At 51.6% G+C, this 27,326-nt stretch overlaps 1 protein-coding gene across 4 annotated transcripts in view; it reads right to left on the bottom strand.

Annotated features, from left to right (window-relative positions):
• Nucleotides 1-848: 848 nt before the first annotated feature.
• The window catches only part of helz (helicase with zinc finger), an 85,090-nt gene continuing 58,612 nt past the window's right edge, over nucleotides 849-27,326 (bottom strand). For all 4 annotated transcript variants that reach the window (XM_064324271.1, XM_064324270.1, XM_064324268.1 and 1 more), the window contains exons 23-31: nucleotides 25,817-25,868; nucleotides 21,931-22,118; nucleotides 18,878-19,082; nucleotides 18,543-18,625; nucleotides 17,606-18,185; nucleotides 14,064-14,268; nucleotides 12,586-13,159; nucleotides 8,136-8,382; nucleotides 849-6,399 (exon numbers count right to left, since the gene is read on the bottom strand). In XM_064324271.1, coding sequence (XP_064180341.1) covers nucleotides 6,068-6,399; nucleotides 8,136-8,382; nucleotides 12,586-13,159; nucleotides 14,064-14,268; nucleotides 17,606-18,185; nucleotides 18,543-18,625; nucleotides 18,878-19,082; nucleotides 21,931-22,118; nucleotides 25,817-25,868 — 2,466 coding nt within the window. In that variant the 3' untranslated portion in view covers nucleotides 849-6,067. The remainder of the gene's footprint in view (nucleotides 6,400-8,135; nucleotides 8,383-12,585; nucleotides 13,160-14,063; nucleotides 14,269-17,605; nucleotides 18,186-18,542; nucleotides 18,626-18,877; nucleotides 19,083-21,930; nucleotides 22,119-25,816; nucleotides 25,869-27,326) is intronic.

Below are 27,326 nucleotides of genomic sequence, written 5' to 3' on the forward strand. Positions count from 1 at the left end.
GCCTTTGAGAAGTAACGAAACATTTTGCAAAACTTGAATGACACAATTTAACGGCAAACTACCGATTCCAGAAAATAAACGATTAAACACGGCGGCAACAACAGTTTAAACAAGCCTTCGCATCTTGAGCCAAACCACCGGAATTATAGGTAAAAGTTTTCAGCTGGCTGTCAGCTTTGAAACTGCGCATTTCAGGCAGGAGGAAACGAAGGCTAAACCATCGTCTGCAGTTCTGAATATTTGGACATCGGTTTCCATGTTCCAGATCAGTTCTCAGGCTACTGCAGCTTCAGCCCAAACAAAATCATCATCACTCTTAACAGACTTAGCAAAAAAAAAAAAAAGATAGGGCAAAGGTGGGGATAGTCAGCTGCTGGCATAACTGCCACAAATCAAAACAAGTCTGGTATACAGGCACAAGCAAAAATGCACCCCAACCGAAGATGGTACGCCCAACCTTCTCTGAATGTTCCCGGCGAAAGAAAGCATTTCGCCCCGGACCGTCATGCATTTTCATGGTCGACTAAATCTAACACGCCTCAGGGGAAACACCTCCTCACACCAATTAGCTGTAAGATTTTAGACTTGGATCAAGAGGTCGGGTGTTAAGAGAATATTGTGCCAACGCTACAGTGAGTTATTCTGGATGGTGACATCTTTGCTTGAGGCCTTCAACAAGAGCCAGGCCATACGCCCTGAATGACGTAAAAGCCAATGCCGTTCTGATACTCACTAGTCCAGTGCAACCCATCACAGACCGCAATTACAAAATCCGCTGTATCAACAGGCAAAAAACCAACGACTACTTTCCTTCACTATTATATGTGAATAAAAAGATGAGAAAACAGTTTCAATAAAAACACTTTAATAGAGAAACAAATAAAAAATAGCAAATCAAAATTAAACTTTTGTTTGTTTGTTTTTTTTAAATCACAGCCTAAAATCATCAAAATAACCATCACCAAATAAAAGCAAAAAAAAAAAAAAAAAACCCCAAAACAAAACAAACAAACAAAAAAAAGAAATAAATATTTATTATTATTTTTACCACTGCGTGGGAATGACGGTGCCATTAAATTTAGGGGGGAAAGACCGGAGAGATTAAATGGCAGACAGCTGAGGATGAGAACGTGATGTCACTAAAGGCAGAACACAGTGCTCTTTACCAAACGGCCGGGCAAAAGCCACTCCCACCGGCTGACCAGCCAATAAGGAGCAAGAATCAACCGATCGGCGTGCGGACCGTGATGGTTCAGCACGCGCCAGAATAACGGTAACTTAACTGGCTGACTCCTTAAAGACACGCATGCAGTACAGATGAATCACCGTTCCAACCACCGAATCCACATTTAAACTTATTTACCTAGAGACACAGTATAAGGATAATCTCTCAGCAATGTTCACCTTCTCTTTTTTTTCTTTTTTGTATCATGACACGGCACAAAAGCAGCCGGTGTAATGGATATTTAATAGCATAGTTACGTGTGACCCCCGCCCCCCCAACCAACCACAGGAGGCGCTGTTTTATATGCCATACCCTCTTCTCCTGTGTGGAAATAACCTGACCTCAAACAGTTTGATGCTAGCTGGGTATTCCTGTGGTCATTCATTCATTCATAACAAACACAAACGCAGAGCTTCAGACAGGTCAGCTTGAGTGCCTGGGACTTGTGCATTTACATTTGATCGCGGCAGTACGTGGACAAACTCGCCAGAACAAGCCTTCCCTATTATGAGTGCTGAACTACATCAGCACTTTAAAACTACAGATGCACAGATAAGGCAGTGCTAATATGCTTATATATACCTGCATAAATATACACACATATGTACACACACACGCACGCACACGGACAAACATATGCTAACACGCACATATAAATGCACATACAGAGGCATTCATAGATACTTCACAAGGTCAGCCATTCAAAGTGTTAATGGAAACGAGCTGAGATGTGCAGCGGTAAGGACAGGAAGTCATGGGACTGGCCTCTGTACACAACAACCACATTTAAACTCCAGCCTGAAGGGGGGCAAGCTCCTGTACTCTAAAACCGGAAGAAAGCACAGGAGCCTGCCCCACCTAAGACCTTGATACGCACTGACACGGTCCTGTGAGACCTGCAGTATTCACACGTTTCAAACCAATCGGTTTCAAAATGAGAGCACTGCAGTGTTTCACAGAACGAAATGCACAAGTTAGCAACAGGCGGAAGCGATCACACTGCCTCCAGAGGTAAAGGGGAACTATAAGAAAAGGAAGATGCTCAAATCCAAAATTATAGGCATCTGATTCCCCCACCCCCCCACCCGCCCCCCCCAAAAAAAGCTATGTATCAACTATACTAGTCAAGTGCTTTGACTATACCTGATGCAGCACGACAGAATCAACGTATCCAGAAACAAGCGGCATGCGTCTTAAACTAAGGAATAAACGTAAGCAATGAAGGTAAGACATCTGGTCGTGTTCGATATGCAAATAAGATTTACACTTTGAGAAATGAATTTTGCTGAGAGATTAAATGTTTAAGCCACTGCATTGGCAAGTCAACTGAGGAACAGCTTTTGCCCAGCAATATATAATTACAGGAAATTAAAAATGTACATAACTATTGCATTATTCAACAAACATGAATGTTAGTAAAATATTACCATTCTTTTTCATTATGTCACAATTTATTGTACACATCAAATAATATACCAAAATTTGACTTTTTTTTTTTTTTAGGGAGACAACAGAAATTTGAATGCTGCACAACTTTGTATATTTTTTTTTTTTTTTTTTGGAGAAGTGAAAGAAAATAGCCAGGCCACTCTGACATGCACAGGAAAAAGTACGTTCTTCACAAAATTGATCATTGAAATCACAAAGCACCTATGAAAGACTAATGTTCTCCATTCATGATTTATTACCAAAAAAAAAAAAACTAAAAACAGGGAGAAAAAAAAGGAAAGAAAACAGCAACAGTACTTTAAAAATAAATGATCTACATGAACAAAAACAAAGAGAATTATATGCCTGCAACACAATGTTCTTCGTAAAGCTGCCTGACACCGGATTTTTATAAAAATGACTTAAAAACTTCTCTCTTCCTCAGAGATACTGCCAGTGCCGACACACCATTTGCGTTAGTCAATTTTTATAGTTTTTTATTTTATTTTTAATTTGCATAATTAAAAAGGGCACACTTCCTTTTTAAACAGCTTCTAGAAAAGTGAGGCGCCCCTCGGCATCTTGTTTGTAAAGACCTAAAAAAACGCCTATTTACAGAAAGATATTTTTGTGAATAACTAAAAAGCATATAACTTCTTAAATCCAGACAATGAGAAATTAAATGACAGCCAAATATCAGAAAACACGAACAAAGTCGTGTTTCTTTCCTTCGATTGTTATTCTTCGACCCTATGCAAGAAACTATTTCCTTCAAAAATAACTTACACCTTTTTTTTTTCCAGACAATTTGTCGTTTTTCATCTTTGAAACCCCATCATACGTTAGAAGTGACTATTGGCTGCCATGCCCAATATAACCAAACAAACAATGACAAAGTAACAAACTGCACCAGAAGGCATAAGCAGGGTGTATTACAAACAGAAAAAAAAATGTTGAACCGATTTGAAAGTTTGATGTGAATTCCATTTTATTCTAAATGTGGGTTTGGTTTTGTTTTTCTCTTTTTTTTTTTTTTTTTTTTTTTTTAAAACAGTGCAAAAACAAGCCAGAGCGTGAGAACATGGTATTTCAGTGATAAAACCGGAGACTGGAACTTCTCTTCTAAAGGGATGGGAGAGGCACACACTGCACGCCCTGGCCACACAGCTTTACGTGAGGAACAGCGACGACAGCAGCTATGACAACAGCCATCTTCAGCTTCAAGTAAAAGCGGTTCTCGGTTCGAACGTTACGTCTACACTGCGTACAAAACCCCGCTGCCTGGAATGCAATTAAAGATAAATTTAAATGCTGTGCCCCGCTCAATGGATTTATCCTGAAGTTCAAAAAAGAAACATGGACCGTGGCATTTAAAAATTCAAACAGAAAAGACCTTAGAAATGTGACGAAAAAAAATAGCGTTCCAATATTTAATTTCTTTAATCTTCCGGTATGAAATAATCGGCGGTGCCTTGCAGTTCAAGGCACAATTCCTCTGTAAAACTGCTCAGGGTATTTTTATTTTTAGTTCATTTAAAAAAAATTTAAAAAAACTTTAGAATCGCGATAAAAATGGAAACATCTACTAGTTCAGATCTTTCTACAGGGTAACACCGCCTAGTCACGGTGCATAATTTCTGAGCTCCGCATATTCAATGTGACAATTTGTGTTAAATTTTTCCAAAAGAAAAAAAAAAAAATCTAAAAGCAAAAAATGATCGCGAATAAACTCAAGACAGAATTGCTTTCAACTTCAAAACTTTTCCCTTTCGCTTCACCTAGTGTAATCCAGGAGACCCTCGGGGGCCACTACCATAGGCCCCCCCCTCAGGAAGAGCAGGCTCTGCCCAAACCTCCCCCCTCTGTACATTACCTACACTCCGCATTACTCAGCCCACTACCCTGACCTCTGCACCTTCTACAAACTCCCCGCAACGCGCCAGCCTTCATCTCAATACAAATCAAAAATGCGACTGAGGTTATTCAAACGTATGTGTACGTGTCGCTTGCTCCAGGCCTGTTTCTCCCCCCCATGTAACTTGACAGTTGACAGCCTACGTAAAAAAAAAAATAAAAAAAATTTTTTTAAACCGATAGACGATGAGTTCCTGAACAACGGCACAGATCTGACCTCAGTAGAGGGGATACTGGCTGGTTCCGGCAACAACGTGGGCAGGCAGTTAGGAATCGCTGCGTACTAATGACGCCTCACGTGATTGGGCCGCTGGAAAAACGTGCACGTTGTTCAGGAAGACAGGCTTGGGGAGTCCTGACGCGTGCGTATCTTCATAGGGCGCGCGCAGCGCTATATGGGGGCCAATCCACCAATCCCGTGAAAGACGGACAGAGCTGATCTTTAACGGCAGCTGTCCGTTTTTTTTTTTGGAGATGAGGTGAGGATTTCAGAGAAAGCAGGAGGGCGTGTGCGCACGGATCGGGACAGACATCGGGCTACCGGCTGTTCCTTTCCCACCCGTCAGCTCCACGCTTCACCACCTAGCCGACGTGAAAACGGTTTTTATAAGGAAGGTGGGCTGTGGTGGGGGGGCTCGGAGGGGGTGGGCGGGGTAACCGGTGTGTTTCAGGCTGGCCTGCATGATTTGTGTTCTTTTTGGCTTGTTTTGCATTGCACTATTTTTTTGTTTTTTGTTTTTTGTTTTTGTTTTTGTTTTTTGTTTTTTGTTTTGTTTCGTCTCTGCCTCACGCATGATTATCTCGTCAGGTTCTTTACAGCTGAAGTCATGGAGCTTTCAAATGGATATTATCTGGGGAAAACAAACAGTGGCGGGAGGGGGGAGTGGGGGGAATCCAAGATAGTCTGTCACAGAAACACAACAGAAAATCTAAAGTCAATGCTTAACGTGGTACAGGAAAATTAAGCACATGGCATATATCTGGTCTGTTTATTTCCATTATATGTACAGTCAGAGAAAAGCTTTAACTACTTCTATACAATGTTTCATACAGTCACCATGTATGTGGTTGACCGCTCGGCTGCACCTATAATAAAAAGACAACTGTAATGGTGAAAAACTCGGCATTAAAAAAAAAAAGAGAAGCATTTCTGAAACGAACGGCATTAAACGAAACAGAAGACAGGCAGCGAAGGGGTCAACCAAGACATCTCGTGTTTTTAAAATCTTTTTTTTTTCCCCCCAACATTTTATGTATTTTTTGTATTTTTTTAATATATATGTTTTATTTTCTTATTTTTTAATCACAGATATGTCAAACTGTAAAAGAACTGAGCATTACTAATATATAAGGTTTAAAAAAAAACAAAAAAAAACAAAGCAAAAAAAAAAATCTATCAATAAGAACAACTTCTAAAAGCTCTTTTTATAATCTTTTTTTCAGAGAAGTATTTTCTATTTTTTTGTACATTTTATTTTTCGCCTGGTATTTATGCTGCGCTCATTTAAAATATGAATAATATCCGTTGGTATTGTTTGAACTGCCTATTCTAAGTTCCTGCAGTAAGGACAAGGGGTCGCTGTTCTTTTTAACCTGCTCGGGTAGGGGGCGGGGCTTGGGCGGGGCACGGAGGGCGCTGGCGTAGGACATGGTGGGGGGCTTGCTCAGGCCGGGCCCGCCCCCTCCTCCTCCGGGATCAGGCGCGGGCTGCTTGCCGGGCATGAGCGGAGGGAACTGTCCGAGGTGCTGCAGGGAGCCGAACGCGTGGGCCGGCGGCTGGACGCCCTCTGCCTTCATGTGTTCTTCGGACGAGCGCATAGCCTTCGACGGCGCTGGAGGAGAGACAGCAGGGCGAAGGAGCCGTTATGTTCACATCAACAACCACAACCACCACAACAACAACAACAACAACAACAACAACAACAACATCATCATCAACAACATCATCATCAACATCAACAACCACAACATCAACATCATCAACAACCACAACATCAACAACCACAACATCAACATCAACATCAACAACCACAACATCAACAACCACAACCACAACAACCACAACATCAACAACCACAACCTCAACAACCACAACCACAACAACCACAACATCAACAACCACAACATCAACATCAACAACTACAACATCAACCACAACAAACAACCACAACCAACCACAACACAACACAACAACAACAACACAACCACAACCACAACAACAACAACAACAACACAACAACAACAACCACAACCACCACCACAACAACAACAACATCATCATCAACGTCAACAACCACAACAACAGGCCCGTTCCGGCAGCTCAATAACCCGAACAAATATCCCCGGCGGCTCAATAAGGCTCAGATAATCTCGGGAGAGGGGAAAAGCTCGGAGAACGACGAGGCAAAATAATTAACACTGGGGGACCCGTCGCGGATGAAAACGGCCTCCTCCGAACAACACTCATTTCCTCTCTCGCGTTTTCGTCACGGTCTTGCATTTTCATTGAGGATGACAAGCCCGTGACAAGCTTGTTGACTCGTAGATTAATCCCCGGCTCAAGGCTTGCAGAAACGGCCAGCGAGAGGCGCCAGCCTTAAATTGATTTTGCCACGTCGCTCCGTGGTCCCGCCACCACCGAGCCTAAAAACGGATCGCCCCGTCTACCTCTCACCTTCTCAAATCAACACCCAGACATGAGCGCGCCAAGCCCGCACACACCCCACAGAGGGGCGGCCTCGCACCCCCTCTCCAGCCCCCAACCCCACCCCAAAACCCCCTCTCCAGCCCCCAACCCCACTCCTAAACCCACCTCCAGCCCCCAAACCCACCCCAAAACCCCCTCTCCAGCCCCACCCCCCTAAACCCACCTCCAGGCCCAAACCCCCCTCCAGCCCCCAACCCCACTCCTAAACCCCACCTCCAGCCCAACCCCCCTCCAGCCCCAACCACACTCCAAAACCCAACCTCCAGCCCCCAAACCCACCCCCAAACCCCACCTCCAGCCCCCAAACCCCACCTCCAGCCTCCACACCCCACTCCAAAACCCCCTCCAGCCCCCAAACCCCCCCTCCAGCCCCCAACCCCACTCCAAACCCAACCTCCAGCCCCCAACCCCACTCCAAAACCCCCCTCCAGCCCCCAAACCCCCCTCCAGCCCCCAAACCCACTCCAAAACCCAACCTCCAGCCCCCAACCCCACCCAAAACCCCACTCCAGCCCCCAAACCCCCCTCCAGCCCCCAACCCACTCCAAAACCAACCCCAGCCCCAACCCCACTCCAAAACCCCCCTCCAGCCCCCAAACCCCCTCCAGCCCCCAACCCCACTCCAAAACCCAACCTCCAGCCCCAACCCCACTCCTAACCCAACCTCCAGCCCCAAACCCCACCCCAACACTCACATCCAGCCCCCAAACCCCAACCCCACCCAAAACCCAACCTCCAGCCCCCAACCCCACTCCTAAAACCCAACCTCCAGCCCCCAAACCCCCCCAGCCCCAAACCCCCTCCAGCCCCCAACCCCACCCCCCACCCAGTCGAACCCAGGGACGGGGCCCTGGAACCTACCTAAAAGGTCCCTGTGTGGAAGTGTGCTGGCTCCATTGCATGGAATGTTCTGGAATGGGACAGTGGCGCTGCTGCCGGGCCAGGTTTCGGCGGATGGGTAGCCGTACGAGAGATGGGGATGGTCCTGCGGGTCCTTGCACTGCGTCAGGACGCCCTGGGGGGCGCCCGAGTCGTCTGGGTACGGCTGCGCCGAGCTGGAGGAGATCCTACGCTGGTAGAGCGGCCTGCCAGGCCCTCTGGGTTCATACTGCAGAGAGAGAGAGAGGAGAGGAGGAGGCAGAGAGGGGGAAGAGGAAAGGGGGAAGGAAGAGAGGAGGAGGGGTGAGAGAGGAGAGAAGGAGAGCAGGAGGGGAGAAGATGAGGAGGAGAGACGAAGGAGGAGAGGGAGGAGAGATAGAGGGAGAGAAGAAGAAGAGACGAAAGAGGAGAAGAGGAGGGGAGAGGGGGGAGGAGGGAGGGAGAGAGGGGAGAGAAGGAGAGAGGGGAGAGAGAGAGAGAGGGGAGAGAGGGAGGGAGGAGGGAGGGAGGGACAGAGAGGGGGGGAGAGAAAGGAGGAGGGAGGCAGGAGAGAGGGGAGAAAGGAGGACGGGGGGGAGAGAAAGAGAGAAAGAGAGAGAGAGAGGGAGGGAGTGAGAGAGGGAGAGAGAGAAAGAAAGAGAGAGCAGGAGAGAAAGAAAGAAAGAAAGAGACAGACAGAGAGCGAGAGACAGTGCAAGAGAGGGGGAGAGAGAGAGAGAGAGGGGGAGAGAGCAGAACCCGGTCAGTGCTGGGCTTTGCAGAATGAGACTGCAGGGCTCTGACATCATTACTGGCACCATCGCGTCCGGTTTCAGCGGGGGGAAAAGCTGCCATTCTTCTCCTTGGATTAGAAAAGCTTTGAGCAATCAGGCCCTGGGCCCGGGGGCGCCCCGAAATGGCCGTTCCTCTGAGCTCCTGACAGGGAGAAGCCCCGCTTACAGGGGCACCTGCGGGGAAGGCAATCACCACCAAAAAAAATTTAAATTAATAAATAAAAAAGGGAACAAACATCTGGGCGAACTGCTCCACCTGCTATAGCGGGGAATAACAATGAGCGCAAATCAGAGCCTTCTGGGGGAAAATGGCCAGCCTTCAGAGCGTCAGAGTGTGAGATACAACACCAGCGAGGGGTCCCCAAAACACCAGGAGACCCCTACACTCCCCCCCGTCCCGTCCCGTCCTGTCCCGTACCCCTCCCCGATCCCAGCTCAGGCGGGACATCCAAAGCCACAGCTGAGATCCGTCAGGATGTGTTAATTACTGAGGACAGCTCTGAGAGGAGACCCCCCCCACCCGCCGCCCCCCCCCCACATCGCCACCTCCCAAGCCCCCCCCCCCCCATCCCCCACCCCCCAGGATGATCTGCGCCGAATTTCACACCCCAAAAAACTATCAACACCTCCTAGCTGAAGTCATTCAAACTGCTTTTAAAGAGATCATTACCGGACATCTCTCTAATGGCCGTTCATCTTTTCCTCCTGGGTTAAGTAAGAGAGGCCTTTCCGCCCCGCGCCTTCCGCCTCCTCTTAAAAGCTCCCCCAAGGAGAGAGAAACCAGACAAAGCCTCCGCTTAATCCCGGCTGAAATGGAGAGCCTTAAGCGCCCCCCCCCCTCCCCCCTCCCCCACACAGCACAATCCTGCCAGGCCACTGAACCCTACCCCCACAAAAAAAAAAGGGCCCCCAAAAATAAACGGGACCCGCGTCGGACCAATCCCTGACGGGGTCGGCGCTTTGTGCCGCCGTATTACCGGGCGGCAGTCTCAGACGGGCCGGCTGGGATCAGCCGCACAGAGACGCTCAGGGCCTCCATTACAGGCCCTCCACCTTCAGGGGCCATTTTACAATCCGCCTGCCAATAACTCCCCAAATTTCACCGCAGATAAGGTTCCCGCTCTGCAGGGGATTTGGAAGCTGGACACGCGCAGGGGGAGCGGGTCCCTGGCTGTTTATCTGGGGGGGGTTGGGGGGGGGGGGTGATTGCGTCTGGGCCGAGAGCGGTGTTGTGTCTGTTCTTTATTTGTTTTTTTACCCCCCCCCACCCCCACCCCCACCCCCCCATCAGCCCGCCCTGAAACCTGACCTGAAACGCAATCGCACCTGACCTTTGGCCGAGCGCGGGACTGACGGGCCCCGTTAACAATGCCAATAACCCACCCGCCAATCCGCCGAGCAGCCGTCTGGCCACCGATACCAAGACGGCAATTAAATTACAGGAAAAAACATGGAATTGACTTCTCTGTGCTACGAGTAATCTGCGCTTTTAAGATAGCTGTCACTAATAGTGACAGTCTAAGATAATTTAAAAAAACCCCATTGTGTCTTCGGACAATTCCATTATTGAAACTACTAGAACTAAGCCTATTAGGATGAATGCAGTTCCAGTGGAATATGATATGATACAACAGAGTGTAAATAATGTATCAGAGTTAAGCGGACACGTTAAGTGAAATCTGAATGAGACGATTGCAGTGCTAATGCGTGCGCTCCCCGGTGTGCTCTGGAGCAGGGGTGGCCAAGGTAAACAAGACTCACAAACTGAGCCAAAATGGCTGCTCATCTTCGTTTCAGTGCCAGCAGCGTGCTCCAGCACAACTTCTCTAGCACACATGCGGGTCTGCTCCACTAGCTGCCGTAAACACACACACAGACAAAGGCTGGGTTTCAAGTGTAAAATAAGGTGGATACCAGACCTGGGGCAAATACGTTTTTTTTTTTGGATTCAAATACTTTTCTGTGCTCTATTGATCTTGCCTGGTGTAACTGAGCCGGCCAATATGACCAGAAGGCAGGGTTTGCACTTTTTTGAGAGTATTTCATTGGTTCCAATACATCAGACAAGATCAGCAAAGCATAGAAAAGTATATGAATACAAAAACAAATACGTCTTTGACCCAGGTCGGTGGATCCCAAAAGCACACCACACACACACCACACGACCGCACGCACACGCACACGCACACACCCACCCAGGTCTGGAAATGTCTGGGCGTTACAATGTGCAGGGCAGAATGGCACCGTTGCAGAACACACATTCCTTCCTACGGGTTTCTCCACAAAGGCCACGGCCTCCACAGTGACCACAGAGGGCGGGCAGTCACAGCCGCAGCTGCTCTCGAACCCGAGCGGCTACTGCTTTACGAGCTCCCAAACCGCGGCGCTCAAAAAAACTGCACCCCTCTATTCTGAGTCAGGAAAGGGGGGGGGGCTGTCATTACTTTCACTGAACACCAAATAACGCTTTTAAGATCAAGCCAAGCGATAAAAACGCAAGGTGTTTAATTACAAGCCTAATTTATGCAATATATCTAGCGTGTTTCATACACCGTAACGAATTTAATAAAAAGAGGAACAGCCCCACCAAACCTTCCCGCCTTATGGCTGAGATCAGCAGTAGATTACTTGGTAAAAACTCACAAATGAACTGCAGATCTCTTGATTAACAGCCATAGCTGGTGACACAGCTCAGGAGGTAAGAGCGCTTGTCTGGCAGTCGGAGGGTTGCCGGTTCGATCCCCCTGGGCGTGTCGAAGTGTCCCTGAGAAAGACAACTAAGCCCTAATTGCACCCAACTAGCTGATTGGTACCTTGCATGGCAGCCTTTCACCATTGGTGTGTGAGTGTGTGTGTGAATGGGTGAATGAAAGGCATCAACTGTAAAGTGCTTTGGATAAAAGCGCTATATAAATGCAGTCCATTTACCAGAAACCTTCAGCCAGAATTTGGCGAAGGAAACAGAGTTCTTGGTTATGCACCGTTTCAGTCAAACCAGTGATGGCAGGAAGCCCTCCTTACATCATCCATACAGTCAGAGAGTTTCACTGAAGTCTCACACGCCTGCCTTCCCACAAACACACGCAAATTTGAAAATGCGGACACTAAGAAACGATTTCAAAACATTTAAAAAAATATAAGCTACAGGGATTTCTTCTGTTATTCTGTTCCTTTGAAACCATAATTGTGCTTCATACGGTTCATTACGAAAACAGCCCACATTGGCAGGCTCTTCACGTGCTTCGCTGACCCGTAGCAGGGAGAAGTTAAATGTACACATAAACCTGCTTATAAAAGTGTAAAGACAAGCGCTCTGATCATACCAGCGTGATCACTGGGAGGTGAAGCGCACCTCCTCTGGCCTGGGGCATGTGACCCAGGCACCGGCGGTCACATGGGCATTCTCACACACTGACACCAGCCGTGCCAGAGTCAAATAAAGCCCCTCCAGCCCCCCCTCACCCTTTTCCATGCCCCCACTTCAAGAATCCCTCTCTGTGGATACAATTCCCTCTATAATCCCCCATTTAATCAGGACGCGCTCTTTCAACACCCCCACCCCCCCTACCCCCCTACCCCACACCAGGCTTCCAGCCAGCGGGGGGCGAGGCAAGCCGCCCAGAAAGAGAAAGGGGGGGGGGGGGCTCCGGGAATTTTACCTCTTCTACGTTCTGCAGGGAGGAGGCGGCCATGGTTCGAGGGGACAGCGGGTGGTAGCTCTCCTGTCCCGGGATGGGGGGCTGCTGCTGCTGCTGCTGCTGCTGCTGCTGCTGCAGGGACTTCTGCTGCTGCTGCTGCTGCTGCTGGAGCTGCAGGAGGTGCAGCTGCTCCTGCCGGTGGGCCAGCACGGGCACGCCGAACGGGAAGCCCTGGCCCAGCATGTGGCCCGGCGGCAGGCCGCCGTGGGCCCACTGGCCGTCCGACAGCAGGTACTTGACGGGGGGCGGGGTGGAGTGTCCGGGGGCGTGGGGGAAGGCGGGGCCGTACATCTGGGAGGCGGGGTGCTGCTGCTGCTGCTGCTGCTGCTGCTGGTAGGCGGGGCTGTTGATCATCTCGAGCTCGCGCCCGCCGTCCTGGGGGGTCGGCCCGTGGCTGGGGCTGGCAGAGGGGGGGGGCAGGTCCTGGGGCACCTGCCGGTACTGCAGGAGGCGGGACTGGGGCGGGGGCATCTCCGACGGGTCCCGCTGCTCACCCTGCTCCTGGGGGCCCATCTCCCGCAGCAGGCCTGGGAACCTGCAGGAGAACCAGCCACCATGTTAAACACGGAACACACACACACACACACACAGCTCAAACAGGCTAGTCTGACTGGGGAACCTGTAGGAGAACCAGCCTCCATGTTAAACACACACACAGACACACCTCAAACAGGCTGGGCTGACTGGGGAACCTGCAGGAGAACCAGCCTCCATGTTAAACACACACACAGACACACCTCAAACAGGCTGGGCTGACTGGGGAACCTGCAGGAGAACCAGCTTCCATGTTAAAACACACACACACACACACACACACAGCTCAAACAGGCCGGTCTGACTGGGGAACCTGTAGGAGAACCAGCCTCCATGTTAAACACACACACAGACACACCTCAAACAGGCTGGGCTGACTGGAGAACCTGCAGGAGAACCAGCCTCCATGTTAAACATGGAACACACACACACACACACACACACGCAGCTGTGGCTGCTTTTAAAGGGCAGCGGGAGAGCGATTAACTGGGTTAATGCCCTCTATCCATCACACCTGAAACCAATACAAACATCCTGGAGAACGGGGCAGGGAAAAAAAACACACTGTCTGAATTCATTTGAATAGTTTAAGGCGGAAAAAACACTAAACTAATGAGGATGAGGGCGGTGAAGTGAGAAGGGGGGGGAGAGACGTGGAATAAACGATGAAGAACGCAATCCGTTCAGCGGCGGCGGCAAGGCCGTCTGCCTCTCTCCGAAAGCGAAGAGCGCGGCCGTTTCTCCTCTCCCCGGGCGACCGGAGGCAGCGCGGCAGGAAGGAAAGAGCGGCGTGAAGGTCTCTGGAGGACTACTAATCCCCCGTCTGCACTCAGACGCTTAAATAATCTTCCTGTAGAAGCAGCGCGCGGCGGCGGCGGCGAGGGGGGGGGGGGCGGCGCGGTTACCTGGGGAACGGCGGGCCGGCTTCGTCCTGGCCGCCGGCGCCCATCCTCCAGTTGGGGCGCAGCAGCTGCGGGGGGAAGCGCAGGCCCGGCTGGGCCAGGTGCGCCAGGTGCTGGGGCAGGGGGAAGGCCACCCCGCCCTGCAGCAGGTGGTTGTGTTCGCTCCACTGGCTGAGCCGGGCCTGCTGGCTGAGGGCCTCCTGGATGTCTGTGGAGAGAGAGAGACGGCAACTGTTATAGAGCAGCTATTACTGCTACTGAACTCACAGCCCTGGCTGTTATAGAGCAGTTATTACTGCTACTGAACTCACAGCCCTGACTGTTATAGGGCAGTTATTACTGCTACTGAACTCACAGCCCTGACTGTTATAGGGCAGTTATTACTGCTGCTGAACTCACAGCCCTATTATAGGGCAGTTATTACAGCTACTGAACTCACAGCCCTGACTGTTATAGAGCAGCTATTACTGCTACTGAACTCACAGCCCTGACTGTTATAGGGCAGTTATCACTGCTACTGAACTCACTGCCCTGACTGTTATAGGGCAGCTATTACTGCTACTGAACTCACAGCCCTGACTGTTATAGGGCAGTTATTACTGCTGCTGAACTCACAGCCCTGGCTGTTATAGGGCAGTTATTACAGCTACTGAACTCACAGCCCTGGCTGTTATAGGGCAGCTATTACTGCTACTGAACTCACAGCCCTGGCTGTTATAGGGCAGTTATTACTGCTACTGAACTCACTGCACTGACTGTTATAGAGCAGCTATTACTGCTACTGAACTCACAGCCCTGGCTGTTATAGGGCAGTTATTACTGCTACTGAACTCACAGCCCTGACTGTTATAGGGCAGTTATTACTGCTGCTGAACTCACAGCCCTGGCTGTTATAGGGCAGTTATTACTGCTACTGAACTCACAGCCCTGACTGTTATAGGGCAGTTATTACTGCTACTGAACTCACAGCCCTGACTGTTATAGGGCAGTTATTACTGCTACTGAACTCACAGCCCTGACTGTTATAGGGCAGTTATTACTGCTGCTGAACTCACAGCCCTATTATAGGGCAGTTATTACAGCTACTGAACTCACAGCCCTGACTGTTATAGAGCAGCTATTACTGCTACTGAACTCACAGCCCTGACTGTTATAGGGCAGTTATCACTGCTACTGAACTCACTGCCCTGACTGTTATAGGGCAGCTATTACTGCTACTGAACTCACAGCCCTGACTGTTATAGGGCAGTTATTACTGCTGCTGAACTCACAGCCCTGGCTGTTATAGGGCAGTTATTACAGCTACTGAACTCACAGCCCTGGCTGTTATAGGGCAGCTATTACTGCTACTGAACTCACAGCCCTGGCTGTTATAGGGCAGTTATTACTGCTACTGAACTCACTGCACTGACTGTTATAGAGCAGCTATTACTGCTACTGAACTCACAGCCCTGACTGTTATAGGGCAGCTATTACTGCTACTGAACTCACAGCCCTGACTGTTATAGGGCAGCTATTACTGCTACTGAACTCACAGCCCTGACTGTTATAGAGCAGCTGTTACTGCTACTGAACTCACAGCACTGACTGTTATACAGCAGCTATTACTGCTACTGAACCCACAGCACTGACTGTTATAGGGCAGCTATTACTGCTACTGAACTCACAGCACTGACTGTTATAGAGCAGCTATTACTGCTACTGAACCCACAGCACTGACTGTTATAGGGCAGCTATTACTGCTACTGAACTCACAGCCCTGACTGTTATAGGGCAGCTATTACTGCTACTGAACTCACAGCCCTGACTGTTATAGGGCAGTTATTACTGCTACTGAACTCACAGCCCTGACTGTTATAGGGCAGTTATTACTGCTACTGAACTCACTGCACTGACTGTTATAGAGCAGCTATTACTGCTACTGAACTCACAGCCCTGACTGTTATAGGGCAGCTATTACTGCTACTGAACTCACAGCCCTGACTGTTATAGGGCAGCTATTACTGCTACTGAACTCACAGCCCTGACTGTTATAGAGCAGCTGTTACTGCTACTGAACTCACAGCACTGACTGTTATACAGCAGCTATTACTGCTACTGAACTCACTGCACTGACTGTTATAGGGCAGCTATACTGCTACTGAACCACAGCACTGACTGTTATAGAGCAGCTATTACTGCTACTGAACCCACAGCACTGACTGTTATAGGGCAGTTATTACTGCTACTGAACTCACAGCCTGACTGTTATAGGGCAGTTATTACTGCTACTGAACTCACAGCCCTGTTATAGGGCAGCTATTACTGCTACTGAACTCACAGCCCTGACTGTTATAGGGCAGTTATTACTGCTACTGAACTCACAGCCCTGACTGTTATAGGGCAGCTATTACTGCTACTGAACTCACAGCCCTGACTGTTATAGGGCAGCTATTACTGCTACTGAACTCACAGCCCTGACTGTTATAGAGCAGCTATTACTGCTACTGAACTCACAGCACTGACTGTTATACAGCAGCTATTACTGCTACTGAACTCACTGCACTGACTGTTATAGGGCAGCTATTACTGCTACTGAACTCACAGCACTGACTGTTATAGAGCAGCTATTACTGCTACTGAACTCACAGCACTGACTGTTATAGGGCAGCTATTACTGCTACTGAACTCACAGCCCTGACTGTTATAGGGCAGCTATTACTGCTACTGAACTCACAGCCCTGACTGTTATAGGGCAGTTATTACTGCTACTGAACTCACAGCCCTGACTGTTATAGGGCAGCTATTACTGCTACTGAACTCACAGCCCTATTATAGGGCAGTTATTACTGCTACTGAACTCACAGCCCTGACTGTTATAGGGCAGCTATTACTGCTACTGAACTCACAGCCCTGACTGTTATAGGGCAGCTATTACTGCTACTGAACTCACAGCCCTGACTGTTATAGGGAAGCTATTACTGCTACTGCATAACAGTCACTCGCTATTCCAAACAACTTAACAAAACACTAAACAACCTCCTCTTCATATTTTCTGTTATGAACACAAGTTTAGGTAAATTATGGGACAGCGTGCTTTTAACCTGAGTAGCTTCACTCTTTCAGCGCAGAGGGAACAGTAGCCCCAGCGCACAGAGCAGTGTGCACAGCTGCACGCAGCTTTAGACCTGTTTATTACCCGCTCTTAAAAGGTTTCAAATGGCGGCTCTAAACCCGGCTCCTGTGTCCCCGCGGCTAGCTGGCCGCCACTCGCCATACCGGAACGATCCGCCACCGCGTTCCAGCGCTACATCGCAGCGCCGCGCGCCAACCTGACAGAGCGCCTCGCAAATCCCACCCCCTGCAACGGCAGTTTAACACTTCACACGCCAGCAGGGCCGCGACGCAGCAGACGGGCACATGTGTAAACCGTACGGCAAGGCAAAACCGCACCGATTACAGGCGATGCCAGGAGATAAACAGATCGGCCCACCGGGACGCGATTAGCGTTAGCGGCGCTAACCGCGCCCGATCCGCACGGGCGGCGGCGAATGAGAGCCACGTACCGAGCCCCTCCCCCATCGCCGCCTCGGGGTGGTCCTCGGCGAAGCTGTTGATGCGATTGGGCTGCGGCATGGGCTGGGGGTGCGGCTGGTGGCCCAGCTGCTGGGGGAGGGGCCTGAGGGGCCCGCCGGCCTCCTCCGCCATCATGCCGGCCGCGGGGCCCTCCGCGGACATGGCCTCCAGGCCGGGGGACTGCAGGGCCCTGCCGTGGGGCGGGGCGTGGAAGAAAGAGGGGTTCCCCACGGGGAAGGCCGGGGAGAGCTGGGCCGAGGGCTGCTGCTGCGCATGCTGCGCATGCGACTGCGAGGCCAGCTGCTGCATCTGCCCCAGGTGCTGCGGAGGCAGGCCGCCCTGCTGCTGCTGCTGCTGCGGCGGGACCCTGAACGGGGGGCGGGGCATGGGGTACTGTTGGTGCGGGAACTGTCTGCTGTTGGGGTGGGGGGCCATGGCCGGGTTCGGAGGGGCCAGGTGGAAGTTGAGGGGCCTCTGGCCGGGATTGTCCTTCCTGTGGAGCCGGGCGCCGGGGAAGCCCAGTGCATCCTGGGACTCGGGGCTCCGGTTCTGTCCCGGGTCAGGCTCTCCCTGTGGGGGGTGGGGGGGGGCAGAGAGCACAGTGAAACGCTGCAGGAGGATGACAGACTGACAGACAGCAGCACACGACCCCCCCCCCCCCCTCTGGGGCGAATACGCGGGAGGCTCATGCAAACCAAACGGCAGTAACATATCTCCCAGTCTCCTGAACACGCTGACAACGCATTAACACACACACATACTCTCACTCACTCACACACACACACACACATACTCTCACTCACTCACCACACAACACACACACACACACATACTCTCACTCACTCACACACTCACACACACACACACACACACACACACACACATACACACTCTCACACACACACTCGGGGAAAGTGAGCGCAGCACCTGTTTCCCTTTCAGGTCGGGGGCCTTCCTCTCCGGCGTCTGCAGTCGGCTCTGCTCCGGTTTCCCACCGCCGTCCATCTTCCCTGCAAACACACACACACACACACACACACACACCCCTCAGGTTCTGCTTAACGCTCCAGCGGCTTGAGAAGATTATCTGTACAGGCCGGCTCTGACGTCACAAACGCGATGAGAATGTTCTGAACTGAACATTCCAATGCTGATGCAACAATCGCTACCGGTACTTGAAATACAGTTCTAGAACACTGACTGTTCCAAAAACATTCAAAAGGGATAAGGGAAGGCTGTGGAAGATGGAGGGCTGGGCTCACCGTTTCTGCTGGCTTCCGGGAGCAGCTCCTTGTCGGGGCTGGTCTGCTGGCCCACGCCCAGGGGGGAGGGGTGGCTGACGCCGTAGGGGACGGGCGAGCCGCGGCTGTGGGCCTGCAGGAGGTTCATGTTGTAGGCCACGGCCGCCGGGTGGCTCATGATGCGCGGGTCCACGGCGAAACGCCCCTGATAGCTGGGCCAGGGTAACTGCACGCGACACACACACGCACGCGACACACGCACGCGACACACGCACGCGACACACGCACGCGACACACACACACACACACACACACACACAAAAACACGATGTCAGCGTGCGTAAGTTTAATGGCCCGAGAGCCTTCATCTCCACTGCCGGTCTCTGTGTAACACCAGCACAGCCGGCTTCAGAACACCAGGGAGAGCAGCACAGGGGCGACCCACAGTGACTTTCACAACCATCAAGCTCGGCGACACAAGCGAGGTAGAAACCAAAAGGAGAAGGGGGAAAGGAAAACCCCGCTAACCCCTCGGAGGCGTTTACCCTGCTGGAATGACAGGCATGCTAAACAAACAGAGTTCCATGTCACGCACGCACGCACACGCACACACACAACCATCTTCAACCAACCAGCCCAGATGTGTCAGAACGTCAGTCAGAGCAGAATGGAAGAGGCTGGCAGGTCCAGGGCAGCAGTCCTCCCCCCTGCATGTGGGCTGCTGGGGGTAGCTGCAGCGCTCGGACAGCCCCCTGGGGGTGAGGTGGGGTAAGTGCGTCTGAGGGGCGCGTACGAGCAGCTGCAGATTTATGTCCGGGTCGTAAAGGACGGTGCCAGGGCCCGCGCGGCCGCTACCTGCCGAGCCCAAAGGAGGGAGCGCTTTAAAGGCTACCGCTAATCCGCCAACACCGTGCCTAAGTCTCCCCCCCCCCCCCACCCCACCCGCGACACGGTGAATAAATCACCACAGCACAGCCGGGCCTTTCCATTTTACACCGTCAGTACAAAACGGCCACACCCAAGCCTTTTAAAACACGTATCAAAATAAACGCCCAGATTACCAGGAACACTCCCAAGGGGGGGGGGCACGAGGGGGGGGCAGGGGGGGGGGGGGTAAATCTAGGACTGCGTCCTGCATTCGAGTGCATGTCAATCAAGGCCGCTCTAAACACACGCAGCAACTGCCAGCAGCAAAAGAGCGAGGAAGAGGAGTGAGGAAGAGCCGCTCCGAGACACGGCAGAGGAAGGGGAGTGAGGAAGAGCAGCCGTCTCCTTGACAGGGCAGAGGAAGAGGAGTGAGGAAGAGCCGCTCTGAGACATGGCAGAGGAAGGGGAGTGAGGAAGAGCAGCCGTCTCCTTGACATGGCAGAGGAAGGGGAGTGAGGAAGAGCAGCCGTCTCCATGACAGGGCAGAGGAAGAGGAGTGAGGAAGAGCCGCTCTGAGACATGGCAGAGGAAGGGGAGTGAGGAAGAGCAGCCGTCTCTATGACAGGGCAGAGGAAGAGGAGTGAGGAAGAGCCGCTCTGAGACATGGCAGAGGAAGGGGAGTGAGGAAGAGCAGCCGTCTCCATGACAGGGCAGAGGAAGAGGAGTGAGGAAGAGCCGCTCTGAGACATGGCAGAGGAAGAGCAGCCGTCTCCGTGACAGGGCAGAGGAAGAGGAGTGAGGAAGAGCCGCTCTGAGACATGGCAGAGGAAGGGGAGTGAGGAAGAGCAGCCGTCTCCATGACAGGGCAGAGGAAGAGGAGTGAGGAAGAGCCGCTCCGAGACATGGCAGAGGAAGAGGAGTGAGGAAGAGCAGCCGTCTCCATGACAGGGCAGAGGAAGAGGAGTGAGGAAGAGCCGCTCTGAGACATGGCAGAGGAAGGGGAGTGAGGAAGAGCAGCCGTCTCCTTGACATGGCAGAGGAAGAGGAGTGAGGAAGAGCCGCTCTGAGACATGGCAGAGGAAGGGGAGTGAGGAAGAGCAGCCGTCTCCGTGACAGGGCAGAGGAAGAGGAGTGAGGAAGAGCCGCTCTGAGACATGGCAGAGGAAGGGGAGTGAGGAAGAGCAGCCGTCTCCGTGACAGGGCAGAGGAAGAGGAGTGAGGAAGAGCAGTCGTCTCCGTGACAGGGCAGAGGAAGAGGAGTGAGGAAGAGCAGCCGTCTCCATGACAGGGCAGAGGAAGAGGAGTGAGGAAGAGCCGCTCTGAGACATGGCAGAGGAAGAGGAGTGAGGAAGAGCAGTCGTCTCCGTGACAGGGCGGAGGACAAAGAGTGAGGAAGAGCAGCAGTTTCCGAGATACAGCAGAGGAAGCACGGGTCATATCCCCATGACCCAGCAAATTATGCTTCACTAAAATTAATTCCACAGTACAACATGCTATAGTGCTATAGTATTCACAGCATTATTCAGCCACTGTCAATATTTTACAGAAATGACTGATAATGAAACTGTGGAGTATTTTATCAGGTAAAGACAGCACTAGAGGAAGCCCACACTGTTCTGTTTCGACGATCTATTTATACACTCGCAAAATGAATAAATGAAAAATCATCTGCATGCACATTTTTCCCCCTGTACGTTATTATACATTTAAATCACGCCGCGTTTACAGGGAGGAAACTGTGCCGCGCATCTGCATGAACAGCGGACCCAGGGCCCCGGATCCTGACACAACGGCTGCGGGCAGTCCACAGGCATTCTGGGAAGGCCGCGGCACTCAGATCCTACACACAGCAGAGAGCCGCGCCTCCGACCCAGCGCCCACATCCCCCTAATTTAGGTTACGTTCCCAGGCTCGAGCATCAGGAGGAAAACTCCGACGGCACGCAGTGACAGAAACAGACGTGAGCGGACGGGAGGCCGAGGGGCCTGTCGGGTCTGCTGCGCGTCGTTAGGGAGACGCAGGGTTTCCCCCCCCCCCCCCCCCGGGGGTCTCCTCCGCCACGCCGCGAATAACCTTCCATCATTGGCCGGGGCCGGTAATGATATGCGTGAGCGTATGAGCACGGATCTGGGTAATGAGTGGGGATGGGGGAAGGGCAGCAGCGGGGGGGTTTGGGGGGGTGGGGGAGGGGGGGTTGGCGTACTTACGGGCAAAGGCACGGACATGACCATGTTCCCCCCGTACACCGCGGGCACGTACAGGATGCTGGCGCCCGTGTGGGGGTCGATCCTCTGCACGGGGCTGGGGGACTTGCCCCCCAGGGCCGGGGTGCCCCCCAGGGGCGGCGTGAAGGCGCGGATGGGCTGGCCCATCAGCACGGCCGGGTTGGGCTGGACTGGAGGGGGAGAGGAACGCACGGGGTGAGGGGTTAGGGTTAGGGTTAGGGTTGTCCCTCTCTGAGCAGAGCTCAGTGCTGCCTGGCCTGCCCTCTACTGCTCATCAGAGGAACCTACAACACAAACGCATCAGCACCCTCTCTGTAGGGCGAGGCCGTCCTTCCATCCGGATCTGTCAACACGGCTAAGTAAAGAAACATTTACTAACAATCAGAGATTTTTAAATACGTCATCACTGTGTATGTAAACACTGTCAGAACGCGCATTCTCCAATTTATACCATCATCTGTCACAATTATACAGCATATACATATTTACTCGTATTTTACATATCATTATTATATCATCATAACCATGGTAATGTTTATGCTCGTTTTTAATGGAATTCATGTGTTTGAGCACTGAGCATGAAATAACCTTTACATACACATGCGTGGACTGAAAAATCATGCAGGCAAATACGCTTCCCTGAACCAGAAAGGTCTGTGTTACTGTCTTACCAAGCAGCCTGCACAGTAGACCAGGCCGTATAACCGCTAACCAGCTCAGTGAGTATGTCTACAGATACCCAGTCTGCACAGTAGACCAGGCCTTATAACCGCTAACCAGCTCAGTGAGTATGTCTACTGATACCCAGTCTGTCACAGTAGACCAGGCCTTATAACCCTAACCAGCTCAGTGAGTATGTCTACAGATACCCAGTCTGCACAGTAGACCAGGCCTTATAACCGCTAACCAGCTCAGTGAGTATGTCTACAGATACCCAGTCTGCACAGTAGACCAGGCCTTATAACTGCTAACCACCTCAGTGAGTATGTCTACAGATACCCAGTCTGCACAGTAGACCAGGCCTTATAACTGCTAACCAGCTCAGTGAGTATGTCTACAGATACCCAGTCTGCACAGTAGACCAGGCCTTATAACCGCTAACCAGCTCAGTGAGTATGTCTACAGATACCCAGTCTGCACAGTAGACCAGGCCGTATAACCGCTAACCAGCTCAGTGAGTATGTCTACAGATACCCAGTCTGCACAGTAGACCAGGCCTTATAACCACCTCAGTGAGTATGTCTACAGATACCCAGTCTGCACAGTAGACCAGGCCTATAACCACTAACCAGCTCAGTGAGTATGTCTACAGATAGCCAGTCTGCACAGTAGACCAGGCCTTATAACCGCTAACCAGCTCAGTGAGTATGTCTACAGATACCCAGTCTGCACAGTAGACCAGGCCGTATAACCACCTCAGTGAGTATGTCTACAGATACCCAGTCTGCACAGTAGACCAGGCCTTATAACCACCTCAGTGAGTATGTCTACAGATACCCAGTCTGCACAGTAGACCAGGCCGTATAACCACTAACCACCTCAGTGAGTATGTCTACAGATACCCAGTCTGCACAGTAGACCAGGCCTTATAACCGCTAACCAGCTCAGTGAGTATGTCTACAGATACCCAGTCTGCACAGTAGACCAGGCCTTATAACTGCTAACCACCTCAGTGAGCATGTCTACAGATACCCAGCCTGCACAGTAGACCAGGCCTTATAACCACTAACCACCTCAGTGAGTATGTCTACAGATACCCAGTCTGCACAGTAGACCAGGCCGTATAACCGCTAACCACCTCAGTGAGTATGTCTACAGATACCCAGTCTGCACAGTAGACCAGGCCTTATAACCGCTAACCAGCTCAGTGAGTATGTCTACTGATACCCAGTCTGCACAGTAGACCAGGCCTTATAACTGCTAACCAGCTCAGTGAGTATGTCTACAGGTACCCAGTCTGCACAGTAGACCAGGCCTTATAACCACCTCAGTGAGTATGTCTACAGATACCCAGTCTGCACAGTAGACCAGGCCTTATAACCGCTAACCAGCTCAGTGAGTATGTCTACAGGATACCCAGTCTGCACAGTAGACCAGGCCTTATAACCGCTAACCAGCTCAGTGAGTATGTCTACAGATACCCAGTCTGCACAGTAGACCAGGCCTTATAACCGCTAACCACCTCAGTGAGTATGTCTACAGATACCCAGTCTGCACAGTAGACCAGGCCTTATAACCACCTCAGTGAGTATTGTCTACTGATACCCAGTCTGCACAGTAGACCAGGCCGTATAACCACTAACCACCTCAGTGAGTATGTCTACAGATACCCAGTCTGCACAGTAGACCAGGCCGTATAACCGCTAACCAGCTCAGTGAGTATGTCTACAGGATACCCAGTCTGCACAGTAGACCAGGCCTTATAACCGCTAACCAGCTCAGTGAGTATGTCTACAGATACCCAGTCTGCACAGTAGACCAGGCCTTATAACCGCTAACCAGCTCAGTGAGTATGTCTACAGATACCCAGTCTGCACAGTAGACCAGGCCTTATAACCACTAACCAGCTCAGTATGTCTACAGATACCCAGTCTGCACAGTAGACCAGGCCTTATAACCGCTAACCAGCTCAGTGAGTATGTCTACAGATACCCAGTCTGCACAGTAGACCAGGCCGTATAACCACTAACCAGCTCAGTGAGTATGTCTACAGATACCCAGTCTGCACAGTAGACCAGGCCTTATAACCGCTAACCAGCTCAGTGAGTGTGTCTACAGATACCCAGTCTGCACAGTAGACCAGGCCTTATAACCACTAACCACCTCAGTGAGTATGTCTACAGATACCCAGTCTGCACAGTAGACCAGGCCTTATAACCGCTAACCAGCTCAGTGAGTATGTCTACAGATACCCAGTCTGCACAGTAGACCAGGCCTTATAACCGCTAACCAGCTCAGTGAGTATGTCTACAGATACCCAGTCTGCACAGTAGACCAGGCCTTATAACCGCTAACCAGCTCAGTGAGTATGTCTACAGATACCCAGTCTGCACAGTAGACCAGGCCTTATAACCGCTAACCAGCTCAGTGAGTATGTCTACAGCAGTGGTAACCAACCCTATTCCTGGAGATCTACCATCCTGTAGGTTTTCATTCCAGCCCTAACAAAGCACACCTCTCTGAACAGCTGGAGATCTTTTTGAGTTGCTAATCAGTAGTCAGGTGTGCCAAATTAGGGTTGAAATAAAAACCTTCAGGATGGTAGATCTCCAGGAACAGGGTTGGTTAACACTGGTCTATAGATACCAAGCCTGCAGTGTGTGTGTATATATATATATATATATATATATATATATATATATATAATGTACCTTTAATTCAAACAGCTGGATGTGCACACTGATAGGCAGCAGAAATGTCAAGACTCTCGCTGGGTTTTCCTCACTAAGAGGCAGCTGGGCTGGGCCAGGGGCTTCCTGGGTATCCACTCAGGGCCAGCCTGTTAGCCAGCTAGCCAGCCCGCCAGCCCGCCAGCCCGGGGTCCCTCTGTAGAGGGGCGGAGCCGGGGCGGGTCCGGGCAGGGCCGTCCTATCACGGCGTGCCCTGGAGGAGCGCGCGTAAAAAGCCTTTCGGTGTACAGAGGCACTCTCACGCCTGGGCGAGCTCACCCACCGGCCCTGAGTGACACGCCAACACGAGCGTCTCCTCTCCGCCGCTCTCTCTCTCGAGACGAGCCGAGCGTTGCGTTACCCAACCGCTAAGCGTAGCATCACCGCATCACAGTGGTAAATTACTGAGCTAGGCAACCCAGGTCAGGTGCGTCGCACTCCCACAATCCCACAGGAGCAGAGCGGAGGACGGGACTCACCGAATCCCTCCGGTGGAAAGTGCTCGGCCTGGTTCGCGTGCTGCCCTTTGCCCTGGAAGGAGAAGAGGGGGAGAGAGTGCTGTTTAACTGCGCTGCTTAAAAGCCCCACACGAGGCGCTAGCGCCCCGCCCACTCCACACACACACACACACACACACACACACAAACATGAACACACATGAACACACACACGCACACACACGCACACACACAGTATGGGAAACGGGACCAGAGCAGACAGCGTGCTGTACAGGATGAGAGGGGGCACACACACACACAGACACACGCGCGCACACACACGCACGCACACACACACACTGTGAGGCACGCCGTGAATGTTTTCTGTCACTGTGCAGGAGGGAAGCAGGCGGAGACTGAGGCTCAAAAGCACACAGCCCCTAACCGTGCCGTTCGATACAAGCTTGTCTTCACAGATGTGCACACACACACACACGCGCGCGCGCAGACACACACACACACCTCCCTACAACACAAACAAGGCCGCGGGCGAAGGGCATTATTCAGAAGCCTCATACGCAGAGCACGCAGCCTTGTCAGTCCCCCTTCAGCTGAAGAGAAGGAGGGAGAAACGACAAGAGAAGAGAAGAGAAGACAGCCGTCATCCGGGGAGAGATGAAATAAAACTGCTTAAACGGGCTCAGTCAACGCGACTTCCAGCACAGACGCGCACCGAGTCACTGGTGAAACGAGCCATTTACACACGGCCATGATTCCTCCCGTCTTCTTAATAGCCTAACTGCCATTTAATTCTCATAAACATGCAAACGCACACTGGCTGCCTTCAGCAACGGCCTGAAGCATCTCTTGAAAGAGACAGCACAAGAGACGGCGTCGTCCTCTCCCACCTTCTCTCTCTCTCTCTCTCTCTCCCACCTTCCCTCTCTCCCTCTCTCTCTCTCAACACTCAACCAACCAAAAAAAATTTAAAAAGGAATAAAGGAATTTTTGTCATTTGGCCGACGAAGTCTCAATTTCACAGGCGCACGGCCTGACCGGACTGGGGTAATCTCTTTCGAGCCAAACGCAGACGTATGTGAAATTACAGCGAGGGTTTAGGACTCGCGAGTCCTAAACGAACCCCCATGAAGAGACGCACGGCCGTCGTTTGAGGCGAACGAGCGGAAAATCGATCGGATGCCGGGCCCGGCGTGTAAAGGCGTTTAGGTGATGATGCTGATGATGACGGGGGTTAAATGATGAGGAGGCGCTCGAGGGGGGGGGGATTACCGCAAACACGCGGGCACTACACGCTCGCTCCGAGCGGCCGGCGGGGCGCACGAACACGGCGCTCTCCGAAACGCATCACCCCCGAGCCCGTCTCTGGGGCAGGGCGTCCGGGAGGGAGGGAGGAAAAGAGAGGGGATGAAAGGATGACGCCTGTGAGGGCAGCGCGTCACTGTCCGGGCCCTCCTGACGGAGGGGAGGGGAAGGGAGGGGAGGGGAGGGGAGGGGAGGAGAGGAGGCCTCCCAGGGGAAGGGCAGCAGATCG

Source organism: Anguilla rostrata, chromosome 2 (assembly GCF_018555375.3).
Source record: "Anguilla rostrata isolate EN2019 chromosome 2, ASM1855537v3, whole genome shotgun sequence".
NCBI classification, from domain to species: Eukaryota; Metazoa; Chordata; class Actinopteri; order Anguilliformes; family Anguillidae; genus Anguilla; species Anguilla rostrata.